Source organism: Saccopteryx leptura, chromosome 2, assembly GCF_036850995.1.
Source record: "Saccopteryx leptura isolate mSacLep1 chromosome 2, mSacLep1_pri_phased_curated, whole genome shotgun sequence".
Lineage (NCBI taxonomy): Eukaryota > Metazoa > Chordata > Mammalia > Chiroptera > Emballonuridae > Saccopteryx > Saccopteryx leptura.
This window is the reverse complement of record NC_089504.1, coordinates 383,049,964-383,069,875: the sequence shown is the minus strand read 5'-3', so window position 1 is coordinate 383,069,875 and position 19,912 is coordinate 383,049,964. Positions and strand designations below refer to the sequence as shown.

General features: G+C 43.9%; 1 protein-coding gene across 2 annotated transcripts in view; it reads right to left on the bottom strand.

Moving 5' to 3' along the window:
* Window positions 1-19,912, bottom strand: part of CABIN1 (calcineurin binding protein 1) — a 155,902-nt gene that overhangs the window by 101,311 nt on the left and 34,679 nt on the right. For both annotated transcript variants that reach the window (XM_066365493.1, XM_066365494.1), the window contains exons 17-19: window positions 17,381-17,623; window positions 15,518-15,674; window positions 2,457-2,572 (exon numbers count right to left, since the gene is read on the bottom strand). In XM_066365493.1, coding sequence (XP_066221590.1) covers window positions 2,457-2,572; window positions 15,518-15,674; window positions 17,381-17,623 — 516 coding nt within the window. The remainder of the gene's footprint in view (window positions 1-2,456; window positions 2,573-15,517; window positions 15,675-17,380; window positions 17,624-19,912) is intronic.

The window sequence follows — 19,912 nt, the reverse complement described above, 5'->3', positions numbered from 1 at the left end:
TCTATTAGAAGATAAAATGACAGTACATACTGCAGATGGTTAATGCGTGCACAATCTGGGGAGGGATACACAGGACACAGCATAAGAGGGGCTGCCCAGAAGTTAGTAAAGGCTCCACAGGAGAGGGGCCATTTGGGTTGAATGTGGATGAATGGATAAGCATTCAACAATCCAAACACAACATATGGAAAGAAATATAACTCAAGAAAATATGAGATCCAAGAGGATTTCCCCTCAAGATTGTCACTCTATGCAGAAAAACAATATACACAAAAGTCTCTCTATGTTGGCCACAAAGCATTCTCAAGACACAGTCCTTTCCCTGCAGACCAGGAATCTGTGGCCATAAAAGGAGGCAGTGATAAAGTATTCACCTTTTTAAGTTCTACAGTGGCCAGAATGATGAGTGCTTCTGGGTCAGTGAATGAATGTCTTTATGTTCATTCATTCATTCATTCATTCAATAAACATAAACTGGCTAATAATCTATGCCAAGCACTGCTCAGGGCATAGGGAAACCCTACTGGCATAGGGATACTTGAGACAGCAAAACAGAAAAGGTCCTTGATCTCCAGAATGCCATCTGCTGGGGGAGGGGCAGATGATATAGGAACAAATAGCAAAACTGTCCAACAGTCTAGCGGACAGAGAGTGGTGGGGCTAGGGAAGACCTCTTTGAGAAGGTGGCTTCTGAGCTGAGACCTGCGTGGCAGGAAGGATGAGCCAGGTGTGCAGGTCCTGGGGAAGAATGGGGCAGACAGATGGCACTGGGATGGTCAGGCCCTGAGCAGAGAGGGTACAGTTAACAAGCAGGGGCCGTATCCACAAAGGTGAAGTTGCTGCAAGAGCCAGAGGAATCTAAAGGCTGGACCTTAGGCAGGAAAATTTGGAACTATAAAATGAAATACAGCATTGCTCATATCCCTTCTATTCCCCCAAATTCAAGTGGCAGATCCTGGCAGCTAAAATTCATGTTCCACCCAAAAAAAACACAGACTAAGAAAAACCAGTAGGACCATCCCATTATCTGTCTGCTCTTTCCTCTCAGTGCCACTTCCACTGGATGCCAGTTTGCAATGGTGCTAGCTCATCCTTGACGTGCCCCTGAATCAGCACAAGGGTGACTGCCTTGCGGAGGCGACCTTGTGGAGGCGACCCTGTGAAAGTAAACTGTGCCTCTACACTCTCTGTTTGGGAGAGGGAAGGCAGAAGAAGGGAGTCCTGGGAAGCATTAGAGACTCAGCCTAGCACAATTTCTCCAAAAATGGTCCTAGAGCATGGAGCTGACCCAGAGTGAGCACCCCAGAGGCTCTTGAAGCTCACAGGGTAGGGAAGATACTCAGGCTTCTGCAGCTGGGGTTGGAACCTGCCTCAAACACTAACCAGCTCAAGGACCCTGAGCCAGCCAGACAGGTCTCCTGCGCAAGTCTCCAGGTCCTTCTACAAATGCTTTACACATACAAGAGCTCTATACATATTCTTAGTCTTATTCATTCAACCCATACTTACTAAGCACCTATGATGGGCTATGTGCTATGCTAGATACTTGGATCCAACAATGAACAAATCTAACAAAAATCCCTACCTTTGTGGCAGTTACATCTCAATGGAGAAAAAACATACAATAAACATAATAAATTATATGGCATGCTAGAAGGTGATGAGAGCCATGAGGAAAGCAGAGGGCAGTGAAGGAGGATCTGGAGGACTGGGAAGGGAGATGGCAGCTGGGCAGTGGGTATGCTCACTGAAAGGGTAGAAAGCAGAGGGTGGCAAACCTTTTCTTAAAGGGCCACACAGTAAATATTTTAGGCTTCCCAGACCACATAGACCATATAGAGCTAATCAACCTGCTATTGTATTGCAAAAATAGCCCTACTTAATATTAATATATAAACATGGGTGTGGCTATGTTCCACTAAACCATTTATTAACAGACATTATAGGCTGGGTTAGAAGCCCCTCCTGTGCTCTGTAATTTGTCTGAGTGCTGCTTGGCCTTAAACTCAATAGTAAGATTTGGGGATGAGGATCATGCTGCTTTTGCCAGTAAGCTATCAATCACATCTGGCAAGGGAGAGGAAGTCAATTTTTACTCACTAAACATGTAGTTACTGACTAAATGAATGCAATAGCTATTGATTGAGCAACTACTACCTGGCATGATGAGTGGTACTTGGCAAACAGGACTCAATAGGTGGTGAAAGCAGTATTTGCTTCTAAAGTTACTATTAAAGGCCTGGCCCTGTGCCTAACACATAGACTCAGTAGAGATTAGTGGATCTAAGTCTGCCTACAGTTCAAAGCCAGGTCCAGAGCGCCTGGAGCCTCAGGGGCACAGGACACCAAGTTCAGACTTTCTAGCAACTTTGAGTAGTCACATCTGCGCAACAAGTCAAAGCAGCACAGTAGGCCCCACTGCAGGGACAGGCCAAACAAACCCCAGCAGCACTTACGTAGAATCGCAGCAGAGCCCCATCTGAATTGCAGCACCAGGACCTCCTCCCCAAATACTCGTGGGCTGTGTTGAGCAGCATGAGGGAAGACGGAAGCATAGGTGTCTCAGCCATCACTGGAGAAAGACCCGACCAACATTGAGTTAGCACAGGGACCTGTGAGGGAGCTGCAGGCAAAGTCTCTCCTTTGTGGGCTTTGCTTTTGTTACCAAAGTAGCTACAAATTTTTCTTCCTTTCCTTTTTTATCTTTTTGTATTTTAAAATAGGAATCACACCCAGTAAAGTAAGTAATGACTTGACTGGCTTTACTGAGCAATTCAAATCATACAGGAAAGTATAAAGAAATGTTTCATCCACTAAGCAGACATTTGGCGAACATCTTTCTGTGCATATATGAGACATTTTGAAAGAGATAATTTATAACAATAAAACCTATGCTACATACACCATTTCTTAAATCAAAAATATTTATTAATTTTTTTTTACTGATCTTAAAGAGAGAAGAAGGGAGAAAGAAGCATTGATTTGTTGTTCCACTTACTTATGCATTCATTGGTTATTTCTTGTATGTGCCCTAACCAGGGTCAAATGTGCAACCTTGGTACATATTTTGGGACAACACTCTAACCAACTGAGTTACCTAGCCAAAGCCAAATCAAAAATTCTTATCTTTAGGTGTTCTTGAATATTACAGAAGAAAAAAAGAACTATCAAATTTCAGTTAAATGTTTGTTCACCATTAGAACTATTACTAGTTTCTTCAAAGATTCCTCAGTATTTTTTAAATGCACAGCCATAACCCAGAGTTGTTAGTTACAAGTGGGCTAGTAACCAGCATCTTTAAAGAGGATTAGAATAGAATATGTTAGAATAGAAAATACTAGAGGGAATCACACCCAGTAAAATAAGGATTCTTTCATGAAACTTGTTTTGTTCTTTTTACTGTTAGTCAAGTCAAAAAGATATGAAAAGCACTGGCTTAAAAAAGTCAGAAGCCTGACCAGGCGGTGGTGCGGTGGATAGAGCATTGGACTGGGATGCCGAGGACCTAGGTTCAAGGTTGCCAGCTTGAGCACGGGCTCATCTGGTTTGAGCAAAAAGCTCACCAGCTTGGACCCAAGGTCGCTGGCTCCAGCAAGGGGTTACTTGGTCTGCTGAAGGCCCGCAGTCAAGGCACATATGAGAAAGCAAGCAATGAACAACTAAGGTGTTACAATGCGCAATGAAAAACTAATGATTGATGCTTCTCATCTCTCCGTCCCTGTCTATCCCTCTCTCTGACTCTCTCTCTGTCTCTGAAAAAAATAAAAATAAAAATAAAAAAGTCAGAAAATCGGCCTTGGCCAGATAGCATGGTTGGTTAGAGCATTGGCCTGAAGCGCAAAGGTTGCTGGTTCGATCCTGGTCAGGGCGCATATAGGAACGTATCGATGTTCCCATTTCTCTCTCTCTCTCCCTTCCTCACTAAAATCAATACATAAAAAAATTTTTTAAATGTCAGAAAATCATTAAGTTTAAGCCTTTAGGTTATTTATGGGTCTTAGTTTCCATTTCAACAGCATCAGATGACTATCCCATAAGATGAGTGATAGCTTTGTAACACTTCCTTCTTCCCCCTCATCTCTCAATTTTGTTGTGCATATTATTCTCAGTGTTTCGAGGTTTATAACATTTATTCTGTTCTGCAGCCTTAATTACCCCATTGCTTTCTGGTACTCATCACAAGCTCCTTCCCATAGCTTTTCAGTCAGATTCGTGTTGGTTTACTGACTTCATCCTCCAGTAATGTTAAGAGACACTCATAGGAGTTGGAATCCATTTATAAATGTGTGTTACCACTCACTATAAGTCACACTTTCTTTCCTTGAGAACTATGTAAACAGACAGATAACATCCCAACTGCCCTGAACACTGCTATGGAGAAACATGAAATGAACCTCATTTTTTTGTCCCATAATCTGCTTTTTCAGTTCAGAAACCTAAAAAATATATCTTTTTTAAAAAATCTTTATTCTTAAAGTAGATCCTTAACTAGGATTTATCTTTTTTTTTTTTTTTTTTTTTTTTTTTTTTTTTTTTTTTACAGTGACAGAGAGAGGCCCTGGCCGGTTGGCTCAGTGGTAGAGCATTGGACTGGCGTGCAGGAGTCCTGGGTTCGATTCCCGGCCAGGGAACACAGGAGAAGCGCCCATCTGCTTCTCCACCCCTCCCCCTCTCCTTCCTCTTTGTCTCTCTCTTCCACTCCCGCAGCCAAGGCTCCACTGGAGCAAAGTTGGCCCGGGCGCTAAGGATGGCTCTATGGCCTCTACCTCAGGCGCTAGAATAACTCTGGTTGTAACAGAGTGACGCCCCAGATGGGCAGAGCATCACTCCCTGGTGGGCATGCCGGGTGGATCCCGGTCAGGTGCATGCAGGAGTCTGTCTGACTGCCTCCCCGTTTACAACTTCAGAAAAATGCAAAAAAAACAAAACAAAACAGAGAGAGAGTTAGAAAGAGAAGTATAAATAGGGACAGACAGACAGGAACGGAGAGAGATGAGAAGCGTCAATCATTAGTTTTTCGTTGTGGCACCTTAGTTGTTCATTGATTGCTTTCTCATATGTGCCTTGACTGTGGGGCCACAGCAGACTGAGTAACCCTTTGCTCGAGCCAGCGACCTTGGGTCCAAGCTGGTAAGCTTTTGCTCAAACCAGATGAGCCTGCGCTCAAGCTGACGACCTCAGGGTTTCAAACCTGGGTCCTCCGCATCCCAGTCTGATGCTCTATCCACTGTGCCACCGCCTGGTCAGGCAACTAGGATTTATCCTGATGTAGATTATTGTATATCAATTTTCCTTGGTATGTACCATACACTTTGCATCCCATTTATATAGTTAGCTAAGGTAGTGTAACTGTTCTGATACACCATGAATGAATTTCCTGGGGCACTATCCCACATAATATAATACCTTTCCTAAACTAATAAATCAAAACAGCAAGGATCAGAATGAATATGGCTGAAACTGAAACGAGGGGATGTGATGAAGAGCTAAGAACATAGGACAGAAGATGAGATGACAAGTATGGAAAACAAAGTCCAGTGTGAGAACAAATGGTGCTCTGATGGAAAGACTTCAACAATGAAGCAGGAGAAGCAACCAACCCAGTGTTCATATGGAAAAATTTCTCTGAATTGTAATAAAAACTAAATCTTCAGATGCAAAGTTTATGGTAAATACCAAGAAAAACTGATATACAATAATCTACATCAAGATAAATCCTGGTTGGAGACCTGAAGATGGCAGCGGAGTAGGCGGACGCACAGATACCCAGCTCTCACCACCAAACTGGAACACAAATCAATTTAGGAAAAATCAGCATGAAAAACCAACTCTGGACTACAAGAACAGCTCTCAAAAACCAAGGAGCAAAGAAGAAGCCATAACAAACCTGGTAGGGAGCGCCTGAATCTCCCCTGCTTACAAGAACGGAGGGGGGGTAAGGCTGAGAGCACAGAGGGGATCTCACCCCAGGGAAAAGAGCAGAAAATACTGCTCACAGCCACTTGCCTGGGGACCAGGGAGCGAGGTGTGTTGAAAAGACCAGCTTATCTCCCAAGTGGAAAGGAAAGAGAGAGGGACAGACTGTGAGGGGCTAAGGAATTTTTAAAAAATCTTTATTCTTAAAGTAGATCCTTAACTAGGATTTATCTTTTTTTTTTTTTTTTTTTTTTTTTACAGTGACAGAGAGAGGCCCTGGCCGGTTGGCTCAGTGGTAGAGCATTGGACTGGCGTGCAGGAGTCCTGGGTTCGATTCCCGGCCAGGGCACACAGGAGAAGCGCCAATCTGCTTCTCCACCCCTCCCCCTCTCCTTCCTCTTTGTCTCTCTCTTCCACTCCCGCAGCCAAGGCTCCACTGGAGCAAAGTTGGCCCGGGCAGGAGACAGCCTAAAAAAAAAAAGCTGACTCATTCATACTGGAGGCAGCCATAGCTGGGGGAGGAACTGATCCTTCCCCACAAAACAGTACTGAATTGCTTCCAGATCAGAGATCTCCAGACATCTCTCCAGCTCCAATCAGCACAAGACACAACTGAAAACAAGAAGTGGGGAGGAGGGGCAGTAACTCAGGTCTCCATGGAGATCTGAGATACACCTCCCCCTACTGAAGCTGAGAAAACACCCTGCCCCAAGAGATTAGTTGGTGGAAGAGGCCTTCAGAGGCCTTGAAACTGGATACAGTTTCAAGGAAGCCCCCAGCTGAGATCAGTAAACAAGACTATCACCTGTTAAGAAAACAAACAAATCAAGACTTCAAAGCTGCCCAAATCCAAAAGTGGATTACAAATAATAGCCGATACCAACCCAAGAAGACCTAGAAATAACACAACTGAAAACTGGAGGCAGATAACATCAAGCCTAGACTCAACCAACTCTACAAACAAAACACCCAAACACAGACATAATGAGAAGACAAAAAAAATGCAATCCAAATGAAACCACAAGAGAAATCTACAGGAGATGAACTGCGTGATATGGAAATAATCAAACTTCCAGATGCGGAGTTCAAAATAATGATTGTAAGAATGCTTAGGGATCTTAGAACAACAATGGATGGTCATTATGAACACCTAAATAAAGAAAGAGCAAGTATAAAAAAGAATCAGTCGGAGATGATAAATACAATATCAGAAATAAAGACCACAATGGAAGGAATTAAAAACAGGATAGATAAAGCTGAGGATCGAATCAGCGAGTTGGAGGACAACTGGAATGAAGGCATGAAAGTAGAGAAGAAAAAAGAAAAGAGATTCAAAAAGTCTGAGGAAACTCTTAAGAGAGCTCTGTGACAACATGAAGAGAAATAACATCCGCATCATAGGGGTTCCTGAAGAAGAAGAAAAAGAACAAGGGATAGAGACTTTGTTCAATCATATCATAGCTGAAAACTTCCCTAAAATAATGCAGGAGAAACTCTCACAAGTTCAAGAAGCACAGAGGATTCCATTAAAGAGAAATCCAAAGAAACCTACACCAAGACACATCATAATTAAAATACCAAAGCTAAGCGATAAAGAGAAAATATTAAAAGCTGCAAGAGAAAAAAAAGCTATCACCTAAAGGAGCCCCCATAAGGATGACATCCGACTTCTCAACAGAAACACTTGAGGCCAGAAGGGAATGGCAAGAAATATTCAAAGTAATGCAGAACAAGAACCTACAACCAAGACTACTTTATCCAGCAAGGCTATCGTTTAAAATAGAAGGAGAAATAAAAAGCTTCCCAGACAAAAAACAACTCAAGGAATTCATTACAACCAAACCAATGGTGCAGGAAATGTTAAGGGGCCTGTTGTAAACAGATCAAAGTGGGAAAAGAATATAGCAAAAAAGGAATACAGCTTTAAAGAATAAAATGGCAATAAACAACTACATATCAACAATAACCTTAAATGTAAATGAATTAAATGATCCAATCAAAAGACATAGGGTAGCTGCGTGGATAAGAAAACAGGACCCGTACATATGCTGTCTACAAGAGACACACCTTAGAACAAAAGATACACATAGATTGAAGGTAAAAGGATGGACAAAAACATTTCATGCAAATGGAAATGAAAAAAAAGCTGGGGTAGCAATACTTATATCAGACAAATTGGACTTTAAAACAAAGGATATAGTAAGAGATAAAGAAGGCCACTACATATGATAAAGGGAGTAATCCAAGAGGAACATATAACTATTATAAATATCTATGCACCTAATATAGGAGCACCTAAATATATAAAGCAGACTTTGATGGATTTAAAAGGCGAGATCAACAGCAATACTACAATAGTAGGGGATTTCAATACCCCACTAACATCACTAGATAGATCCTCAAGAAAGAAAATTAACAAAGAAACAGCAGACTTATTGGACACACTAGATCAACTCAATTTAATAGATATCTTCAGAACCTTTCACCCTAAAGCAGCAGAATATACATTCTTTTCAAGTGCTCATGGTACATTCTCTAGGATAGACCACATGTTAGGGCAAAAAAGTGGTCTCAACAAATTTAAGAAGATTGAAATCAGATCAAGCACTTTCTCCGAGCACAACGGCATGAAACTAGAAATGAACCACAACAGAAAAGCTGAAAAATTCTCAAACACATGGAAACTAAATACCAGGTTGTTAAATAACAAATGGATTAAGAATGAGATCAAAGAAGAAATAAAAAAATTCCTAGAAATGAATGACAATGAGCATACAACAACTCAAAATTTATGGGACACAGCAAAAGCAGTAGTGAGAGGGAAGTTCATAGCACTACAGGCACACTTTAAGAAGCTAGAAAAAGCTCAAATAAACAACTTAACCCTGCATCTAAAAGAACTAGAAAAAGAACAGCAAGTAAAGCCCAAATGTAGTAGAAGGAAGGAAATAATAAAGATCAGAGCAGAAATAAATGACATAGAGGCTAAAGAAACAATACAGAGGATCAATGAAACTAGGAGCTGGTTCTTTGAAAAGGTAAACAAGATTGATGAACCTTTAACTAGAATCACCAAGAAAAAGAGAGAGAGGACTCAAATAAATAAAATTAGAAATGAGAGTGGAGAAATAACAACTGACACAACAGAAATACAAAATACTGTAAGAAAATACTATGAAAAACCGTATGCGAAAAAACTAGACAACCTAGATGAAATGGACAAATTCCTTGAAACATACAATCTTCCAAAAATGAATCTGGAAGAATCAGAAAACCTAAACAGACTGATTACACCAAATGAGATCAAAACAGTTATCAAAAAACTCTCAACAAAGAAAAGTCCGGGGCCTGATGGCTTCACAACTGAATTCTACCAAATATTCAAAGAAGAACTAACTCCTATCCTTCTCAAACTATTTCAAAAAATTCAAGAGGAAGGAAGACTTCCAAGCTCCTTTTATGAGGCAAGCATAATTCTGATTCCAAAACCAGGCAAAGACAACACAAAGAAAGAAAATTATAGGCCAATATCCCTGATGAATATAGATGCTAAAATCCTCAACAAAATATTAGCAAACCGGATCCAACAATATATGGACAAAATCATACACCATGATCAAGTGGGATTTATTCTGGGGAGGCAAGGCTGGTACAATATTTGTAAATCAATCAATGTGATTCATCACATAAACAAAAAGGAGAAAAACCATATGATAATTTCAACAGATGCAGAAAAAGCATTTGATAAAATCCAGCACCCATTCATGATCAAAACTCTCAGCAAAGTGGGAATACAGGGAACATACCTCAACATGATAAAAGCCATCTATGAGAAACCCACAGCCAACATCATATTCAATGGGCAAAAATTAAAAGCAATACCCTTAAGATCAGGAACAAGGCAGGGGTGCCCCCTTTCACCACTCTTATTTAACATAGTCCTGGAAGTCCTAGCCACAGCAATCAGACAAGAAGAAGAAATAAAAGGCATTCAAGTTGGAAAAGAAGAAGTAAAACTATCATTATTTGCAGATGATATGATATTGTATATAGAAAACCCTAAAGTCTCAGTCAAAAAACTACTGGACCTGATACGTGAATTCAGCAAAGTGGCAGGATATAAAACCAATACTCAGAAATCAGAGGCATTTTTATACGCCAACAATGAACAGTCAGAAAGAGAAATTAAGGAAACAATCCCCTTCACTATTACAACCAAAAAAATAAACTTAATCAAGGAGACTAAAGACTTGTACTCGGAAAATTACAAAGCATTGATAAAAGAAATCAAGGAACTGACCTGTGTTGGCACAGTGGATAAAGCGTCGACCTGGAAATGCTGAGGTCGCCAGTTCGAAACCCTGGGCTTGCCTGGTCAAGGCACATATGGGAGTTGATGCTTCCAGCTCCTCCCCACCTTCTCTCTCTGTCTCTCTCTCCTCTCGCTCTCCCTCTCTGTCTCTCTCTCTCCCTTTCTCTCTCCTCTCTAAAAAAAAATGAATAAATAAAAAAATTAAAAAAAAAAAAGAAATCAAGGAAGATACAAACAAGTGGAAGCATATACCATGCTCATGGTTAGGAAGAATAAACATCATTAAAATGTCTATATTACCCAAAGCAATCTATAAATTCAATGCAATACCAATTAAAATATCAATGACATACTTCAAAGATATAGACCACATATTCCAAAAATTTATATGGAACCAAAAAAGAACACGAATAGACTCAGCAATCTTAAAAAAGAAGAATAAAGTGGGAGGTATCACACTTCCTGATATCAAGTTATACTACAAGGCCATTGTACTCAAAACAGCCTGGTACTGGCATAAGAACAGGCATATAGATCAATGGAACAGACAGAGAACCCAGAAATAAACCCACAGTTCTATGGACAACTGATATTTGACAAAGGAGGTAAAGAAATACAATGGAGTAAAGACAACCTCTTTAACAAATGGTGCCAACTTCTATTATGAATCTACCTTTGGCACCCAGCTTAGTGTATCCCAAGGTTCTCTTTACCATGACACAGTCGCAGAGCTCCAGGGAAAAGCAACCTGCTCTCATCTCTCCAGGCAGAGGAGAACAGAAGCTCCCTATCCACGCATGCTGCAAATGGCTTTTCCAGTCTACCTGAATCATTACCAGCTAGAAGCAGCGGTCATTGGGACTTGGACATGAGCTGCAAAGTATAGAATGGTGACAACAATTCCAATGCCATGTGGACTTTTCCTGGATGTGGACTTTTCCTGGACTCCTGCTCCCTGTGACAGCTCCTAACAGACTGAACTGTGGTTGGGTTGCATTTTTCAGGGATTTGGCATGGTGATGGGGCCAACTTGGACTTGGTGAACATGTTAAGGACACTACTCTTTTATGGATTCTTGCTGTATTGGCCAAGAGTTTGCTTAAAGGCTTTTAATCACTGTAAAAAAAAAATAGAAGACTGGATAAAAAGAAGATGGGGCACATATACACCATGGTATACTATTCAGCTAGAAGAAATGATGGCATCGGATCACTTACAGCAGAATGTGGAATCTTGATAACATTATGCGGAGTGAAATAAGTGAATCAGAAAAAAACAAGAACTGCAGGATTCCATACATTGGTGGGACATAAAAGCAAGACTAAGAGACATGGACAGGAGTGTGGTGGTTACGGGGGTGGGGGGGTGGGGGGAGGGAATAAGGGAGAGGGGGAGGGGGAGGGGTACAAAGAAAACTGGATAGAGGGTGACGGAGGACGATCTCTCTTTGGGTGATGGGTATGCAACAGAACTAAATGACAAGATAACCTGGAAATGTTTTCTTTGAATATATGTACCCTGATTTATTGATGTCACCCCATTAAAATAAAAATTTATTAATAATAAAAAAAAGCAATCTATAAATTCAATGCAATACCAATTAAAATACCAAGGACATACTTCAAAGATATAGATCACATATTCCAAAAATTTATATGGAACCAAAAAAGAACACGAATAGCCTCTGCAATCTTAAAAAAGAAGAATAAAGTGGGAGGTATCACACTTCCTGATATCAAGTTATACTACAAGGCCATTGTTCTCAAAACAGCCTGGTACTGGCATAAGAACAGGCATATAGATCAATGGAACAGAACAGAGAACCCAGAAATAAACCCACAGCTCTATGGACAACTGATATTTGACAAAGGAGGTAAAGAAATACAATGGAGTAAAGACAACCTCTTTAACAAATGGTGTTGGGAAAATTGGACAGCTACCTGGAAAAAGAAATGAAACTAGATCACCAGCTTACACCACTCACAAAAATAAACTCAAAATGGATAAAAGACTTAAATGTAGGCCATGAAACCATAAGCATCTTAGAAGAAAATATAGGCAGTAAGCTCTCCAACATCTCTCGGAGCAATATATTTGGTGATTTATCTCCACGGGCAAGTGAAATAAAAGACAGGATAAACAAATGGGACTATATCAAACTAAAAAGCTTTTGCACAGCTAAAGACAATAAGAACAGAATAAAAAGACAAATTACACAATGGGAGAACATATTTGACAATACGTCTGATAAGGGGTTAATAACCAAAATTTATAAAGAACTTGTAAATCTCAACACCAGGAAGACAAACAATCCAATCAAAAAATGGGAAAAAGAAATGAATAGACACTTCTCCAAAGAGGACATACAGATGGCCAATAGGCATATGAAAAAATGCTCAACATCACTAATCATTAGAGAAATGCAAATTAAAACCACAATGAGATACCACCTCACACCAGTCAGAATGGCGCTCATCAACAAAACAACACAGAATAAGTGCTGGCGAGGATGTGGAGAAAAGGGAACTCTCCTGCACTGCTGGTGGGAATGCAGACTGGTGCAGCCACTGTGGAAAACAGTATGGAGATTCCTCAAAAAACTGAAAATCTGGCCCTGGCCGGTTGGCTCAGCGGTAGAGCGTCGGCCTGGCGTGTGGGGGACCCGGGTTCGATTCCCGGCCAGGGCACATAGGAGAAGCGCCCATTTGCTTCTCCACCCCCCCTCCTTCCTCTCTGTCTCTCTCTTCCCCTCCCGCAGCCAAGGCTCCATTGGAGCAAAGATGGCCCGGGCGCTGGGGATGGCTCCTTGGCCTCTGCCCCAAGCGCTAGAGTGGCTCTGGTCGCGGCAGAGCAACGCCCCGGAGGGGCAGAGCATCGCCCCCTGGTCCCTGGTGGGCAGAGCATCGCCCCTGGTGGGCGTGCCGGGTGGATCCCGGTTGGGCGCATGTGGGAGTCTGTCTGACTGTCTCTCCCCGTTTCCAGCTTCAGAAATAAAGAAAGAAAAAGAAACTGAAAATCTGGTGGTGCAGTGGATAAAGCGTCAACCTGGAATGTTGAGGTTGCCGGTTCGAAACCCTGGGCTTGCCCGGTCAAGGCACATATGGGAGTTGATGCTTCCTGCTCCTCCCTCCTTTCTCTCTCTCTCTCTCTCTCTCTCTCTCTCTCTCTCTCGGTCAAGGCACATATGGGAGTTGATGCTTCCTGCTCCTCCCTCCTTTCTCTCTCTCTCTCTCTCTCTGTCTCACGCTCTCTCCTCTCTAAAATAAATTAAAAACAAAACAAAAAAAAAACAAAACTGAAAATCGAACTGCCTTTTGACCCAGCTATCCCACTTTTAGGAATATGCTCCAAGAACACCATAGAACGGCTCCAAAAGGAGAAATGCACCCCCATGTTTGTGGCGGCATTGTTCACAATAGCGAAGATCTGGAAACAGCCCAAGTGTCTGTCAGAGGACGAGTGGATTGAAAAGCTTTGGTACATATATACTATGGAATACTACTCAGCCATAAGAAATGATGACATCGGATCATTTACAATAACATGGATGGACCTTGATAACATTATACGGAGTGAAATAACTAAATCAGAAAAAAAACTAAGAACTATATGAATCCATACATAAATGAGACATAAAAATGAGACTCAGAGACATGAACAAGAATGTGATGGCAATGGGGGTGGGGGTGGGGCGAGGGGGGATGGGGCGAGGAAGGAGAGGAGGGGAGGGGAGGGGCACAAAGAAAACCAGATAGAAGGTGACAGAAGACAATTTGACTTTGGGGGAGGGGTATACAGCACAATCAAATGTCAAAATAATCTGGAGATGTTTTCTCTCAACATATGTACCCTGATTTATCAATGTCACTGTATTAAATTTAATAATAATAAAAAAAAGATAAATCCTGGTTAAGGATCTACTTTAAGAATAAAGATTTATTCCTGCTCCTCCTTCCCCCTTCTCTCTCTTTCTCCTCTCTCAAAAATTAATAATAATAAAAAATAAAAAAAAAGAATAAAGATTTAAAAATATATATATTTTTTATATTTCTGAACTGAAAAAGCAGTTAATGGGACAAAATAATGAGGCTCATTTATTAGTTTATGGTGAGATTTAGTAGTGGTTTCCCTTCTGCAATTTTCCTTTTCATTCCATTTTTTCAGTTCAAATTTTACATAAATCATTTTCAGGCAAATCATTTACAGGGCCACTGCCTCTTGGTATGTTTTCTTCCCGACTAAGCTCATCTGTTTGCTGCATGGTATATGCTTTCATTCCTTCTTGTCTCCTCTATGGGGTGAGGAGTGGGCTTCAATGTTAGAATACTTACCATGTCATTTCTTCCTATCCCATTTATATAGTCAACTAAGGTGGTATAACTGCTCTAATACACCATGAATGAATTTCTTGGGGCACTATCCCACATAATATAATACCTTTCCTTAAAGCTATAATTGTAAAGCAGGTTGTTCTCAATCCACTTTTCCATAGCCTGTGTCTACAGAGGTAGAAGAAAGGAGACTGCATGGCTAGGGCTGCATGTAGTCATTGTTAGAGGACCTAGGTTTTGTTTTCTTTTCTGAGCTCCAGATAGCTCTCAGCTGTCAGTTCCTTCAGGATCTGCTACAGCTGCAGAGATTCCCCTCACCAAGGTTACGTACTTCCTGCGGGAGCCCACATTCAGTGACTGAGCAAAATGGGAATATAAAGGCCTGGCTACTTCCGTCTAACCTGGTAGACGGGCACATCCTGCTCCAGAGCTCCCTGTTCTGGGCCACGTCTTTGTCAGGCCTGCATCACAGTTGGACTTCTCCCTTTGCCCCATCCTGCTTCCGCCCCCTTCTTTTCACAAGTAATGATCCCTAATAAACCATCTCAGTGTCTGCTTCCAGAGAACTCAGTATGTGACAATGTCCTACACCAGGCCCTTCACCACTCGGCCAGAAGTGTGTGTTGTCCTGGGCCCCTTCCCCTAACCTCATTTAGTCACTGGAAGATGGTAGGAGCCAGCAGCCCTTCCTGCCTCTGCCAGGCCCAGGGAGAGATGGAGGGTCCTCCCTACCAGCCCATTCTCTACAAATGAGGATATTAATATTTCCCAAGATTTTGTCAGCTTATCATCTTCCCTCTGTTCTCCCACTAAGGGCAGAGGAAGGGACAGGAGCCCCTCATAAGCACTCACCGTGCTGTCATTCCCTCTGCACTGCCACGAGCACCAGACATGAAATACTTCACATGCCCACTGACAGAGGTCAAGGCCCATCCCACCCAGACCCACTTCCCACCACCTTCATCTGCTGGGTTCTGAAGCTGCTGCTGGTGGCACAGGGAGTGGAATGTGTCCTCTTCTTGCCAGATAATCCGATGCAGAATGATCCAGGGCAGCACTGAGGAGACATGGGGCTCCTTGGGCTCCTCTTGCACAGCCATGCTGCAGTCAATGATCTATGGGGACAGGGATGTCACCGCAGGGCCACCTCCCCCCAGCCCTGGATGAGTACTCAGAGCAGCAGGGGTGGGGGAATGGGGCCCACCCCCACTGTTTTGATGTGGTAACACTGGCACAGCAGCAGCCCGTCAGGACATCAAATAGGGCCACAAACACCCAACAACAGAGCTGTACCCAGGCTTTCAAGGAGCCAGCCCTGACCATCTTCTCTTATGCCACGTGCAGTTCCTACTGTATGCTGGGCCCTATGCCAGACTCCTCACTGCTGAGGGAGTTGATGGCCCAAGGAAACAGAGCCAGAGACAAGCCACACAAGAGCCATGGCTCAGTGTGGTTGCTGCAACAAAAGCAATTGAGGGCTGTAGTGAGCTCTGCAGAGGAGGGTGGGGACAGATAAAGGAGAGCCCTTGAGAGAAGGTTTCTACGTAAGTGCACTGTGGTGTACCCAACCCCAGAGAGGGCAGGGAGAGGGGGCAGAGGAGAGGCGTGCAGGCAGAGGCCCCAGAGCTAGCCAAGAAAACAAAAGAGGGTGGGAGGGGAGGTCGGTAGACCAGTGCACTTGGGTAACAGGCTCCCTGGAGGGAGTGAGAAGAGTGAAGTGAGGGAGGAGCACATTCATATTTCCATGTGGAAAGGTACCCGTGGCAGCGTGGTGGCTGGACTAGAAGGATAGAGGAGGCAGGGAAGATTGTGGGGAGCATGCTGCCACAGTTCAAGCAAGAGATGGCGGTGGTCTCGCTACAGCAGAGCAGTGAAGATAAAGGGAGAAATGAAGAATGGGAATGTTAAGGACGAGAATATGGCAGAGCTTGCTGACAACCTGAGTGGAAACTGTCAGGGGAGAGCCAAAAGTGGCTCAGAGGAAGTTTCCCTGTCACGAAGCCTGCCTGGACAATGCAAAGTGCTGTGACCACCCCTCAGCTACAGGTGCCAGGACAACAGGGGTGGTGGAGAGCCCAGCAGGAAACAGGAGGCTGGATTTCCAGCTCCAGCTCTGCCTCGGCCCACTGTACACAGGCCAGGGCCTCCTGCTCTGATCTTGCTTCCCCCCTCTGGATGGGTGGTCTAGAAGAACCCTGTGGAAGCCCTGGCCGGTTGGCTCAGCGGTAGAGTGTCGGCCTGGCATGCAGGAGTCCTGGGTTTGACTCCCGGCCACGGCACACAGGAGAAGTGCCCATCTGCTTCTCCACTCCTCCCCCTCTCCTTCTTCTCTGTCTCTCTCTTCCCCTCCTGCAGCCGAGGCTCCATTGGAGCAAAGATGGCCCAGGCGCTGAGGATGGCTCTGTGGCCTCTGCCTCAGGCACTAGGATGGCTCTGGATGCAACAGAGCGGCGCCCCGGAGGGGCAGAGCATCGCCCCCTGGTGGGCATGCCGAGTGGATCCTGGTTGGGCGCATGCGGGAGTCTGTTTGACTGCCTCCCCGTTTCCAGCTTTGGAAAAATGAAAAAAAAAAAAAAAAAAAGAACCCTGTGGGGCTGAGTGCCACACAGTCTCTAACCCCCAGACTCTAGCAGTCCCAGGGAAGTCTGCAGCCAGTTCACAGCCACTCACGACCTAGGTACCCGCCTTTCTTCAGCCAGAGAAGTCAACGTATCCACTTGGAGTACCTAACTCAAATAAAAGCTGGTGAACTCTGAAGAAGGGTGACACAAGACAGCCACACCTGCTGCAGCAAGGCAGGGCAGGAAGGAGCAGGGGTTACCTGGATGAGGTTGTTGGTGAGCCGGATGAGGCCGGTGGATGAGGCTGATTCCTTCAGGATACTGCCACTGCTGTCTGCAGAGAGTGCCTGCTCGATGCCCAGCAGCAGCTGGGTCACTGTGGCCACCCACTCCTCCTTGGCTGCAGCCTCGTTCACATTCACCATCTGTTGGACTGCCTCATTCAGAGCCACATCAGAGCACTCAAAACACTGCCGGTGGTCCTTCAGCCGGAGCAAGGAGTCCTGAGCACAGGAGGAGGGCTGTGAGAGGGCTGTGACAACACTCACCACACCTGGTCCTTAGGACTGAAGGGCAGGTGGCCAGGGACAAACACACAAGAGCTAGTCTCTAGGAAAGGGGAAGCATACAGAGCCTTGGGGCATCTGCAAGGGCACATGGTGACCTATGTACAATCACAGCATGGCAGGCCACCAGCCAGGGAGATTTCAGAAAGGTGTTTCACATCTGTGCCTCAGTTTCCTCATTTATAAAGCTAGGACACTGGATAAGGCCACAGAGCCAACAAGCAGCCAAAAGGAGGCTGTGACTCCATTACCTCTGTCAGCTCTCACTGTGCCCCAGGCCACCCAGTCATGTGCTCATCCAGCACCATGGCCTGGAGGGTCCCGGGGCAGGAGGGGGGGGGGGGGCACTGGGACAGAATGTGTAGCAGAGGAGAGCCTGAGTCAAGACCAGGGCAGGGGCACTGCCCAAGCAGTGCTGAAACTAGGTGCCAGATGAAACAAGGTACTGAGCCCCTCTGGGCCCCAGCCATCTCACCACCTCTCAGGAGGTGCTATACATGTTAAAAGAGATGATATCCAGCCTGACCTGTAGTGGCGCAATGGGATAAAGCGCCGACCTGGAACGCTGAGGTTGCTGGTTTGAAACCTGGGCTTGCCTGATCAAAGCACATATAGGAGTTGATGCTTCCTGCTCCTCCCCCCTTCTCTCTCTCTCTCTCTCTCTCTCTCTCTCCTCTCTAAAAAGAGAATAAAGTCTTTTTTTAAAAAGGGATGATATCCATAACGTAGTCAGCACAGTGTCCTGATATGAAGGGAGCTCAGACTACTATTTTAAAATCTTCTCCTTGGGAGCCATCGCTTTTTGTCACACTCCCTTTCCTTTTGCTCTAGAACAAACCCATTTAAACCCCTCAGGTATCAGCCTCCTTCATTACCGTGCTGGCTGTGGAGAAACTCAGCCTGGCTGTGAATTCACATATCTGGCGGGCAGCCTGTTGTAGCCACAGGAAGCACCTGCTGCCTGGCACCCTGCTGGGCTCTGACCTCGCCGCAGCTGAGGCCCAGCAGTGGCTCCTGTCTGCTTCAACACGTGCAGCTGCCACACACTGAGGTGACACCGACAGGTGTGCGTACAGAAACATCCAAAACTGCCCTTGGTATGTGCTATAACATCTGAGCATGGATTAAAAACCACCCCCAATTTAAAAGCCCTAACTTCCAGGGGCACAAGGCATACGCTTCTTTATAGTGAAAACAAGCACTCTAGCAGGAGGCCACTGAGGTGTGAAGGAGACTACCAAGTACAGATGTGGAGCCCCCAAGGCCTGAGCCGACACCTCCTGATCAAATGCCAAACATGCAAGGGGCAGAGGTCTATTTTCTAGCAGGATAAAGACTATTGACCTTAAACTACAGCCAGAGTTGCCATGAAAGTCAAAGATAGGAGAAGGACCTGCCAGCAGCACTCTAATGTGATATAATTCCCAGTGTTCAAGGCCAGAAAGAGCTAAAAGGCAGGAGAACTGCCAACAAATGAGGAGACCAAATTACCACTATCAGTAAAGTGGCTAGATGCAAAATAAACATGCAAAATCGATAGGGTTCCTATAAACCAGAAATGTACTATTAGGAAAAATAATGACCAACAGGAAGGTCCTGCTCAAAATAGCAACCAAAAATACTAAGGACTAGAAATCAGCTCAACCATAAGAAAACTATACAATTATTCTGAAGAATATAAAAGGTAGAGAAACAGCCATTACACTCAGTAGAGTAGGATTCCAAGGCAGAGGCCCACCCAATAACAGCTCAATGAAGCAATCTAAATGCAAAATATGAAACACTGACATTCTGGAAAAAAAAAAAGGCAAGGGTTTCTGTATATCTGCTGACATGTTTCTTGTCTGCCTCCCTTGTAGAATATCAGTTCCCTTAGAGGCGGCTTCTCTCCTGTCCAGGGCCAGGTACACTGTAGGAACTCAATCCATGTGTGTGGAATGAGTGGATGAATATCTTTCCAGTCTTGGAAAGGCTGTTTAAGCATAATAAACAAAATCACGAACATCTGAAAACAATCAAAAGATTCGACAACATAATTCAAAACTTCTGTATGTCAAAAAAGATAATAAAAACTGCAATTAAAAAGCAAATAAACTGGATAAAGTATTTGCAACACTGATGAGAAAAAGATTAACATCTTTAATATGTAAAAAGCACTCCAGATCAATAAGAACCCCCCCAATAGGAAATTGAGCAAAATCCAGGAGTCACTTATTTGCAAAAAGC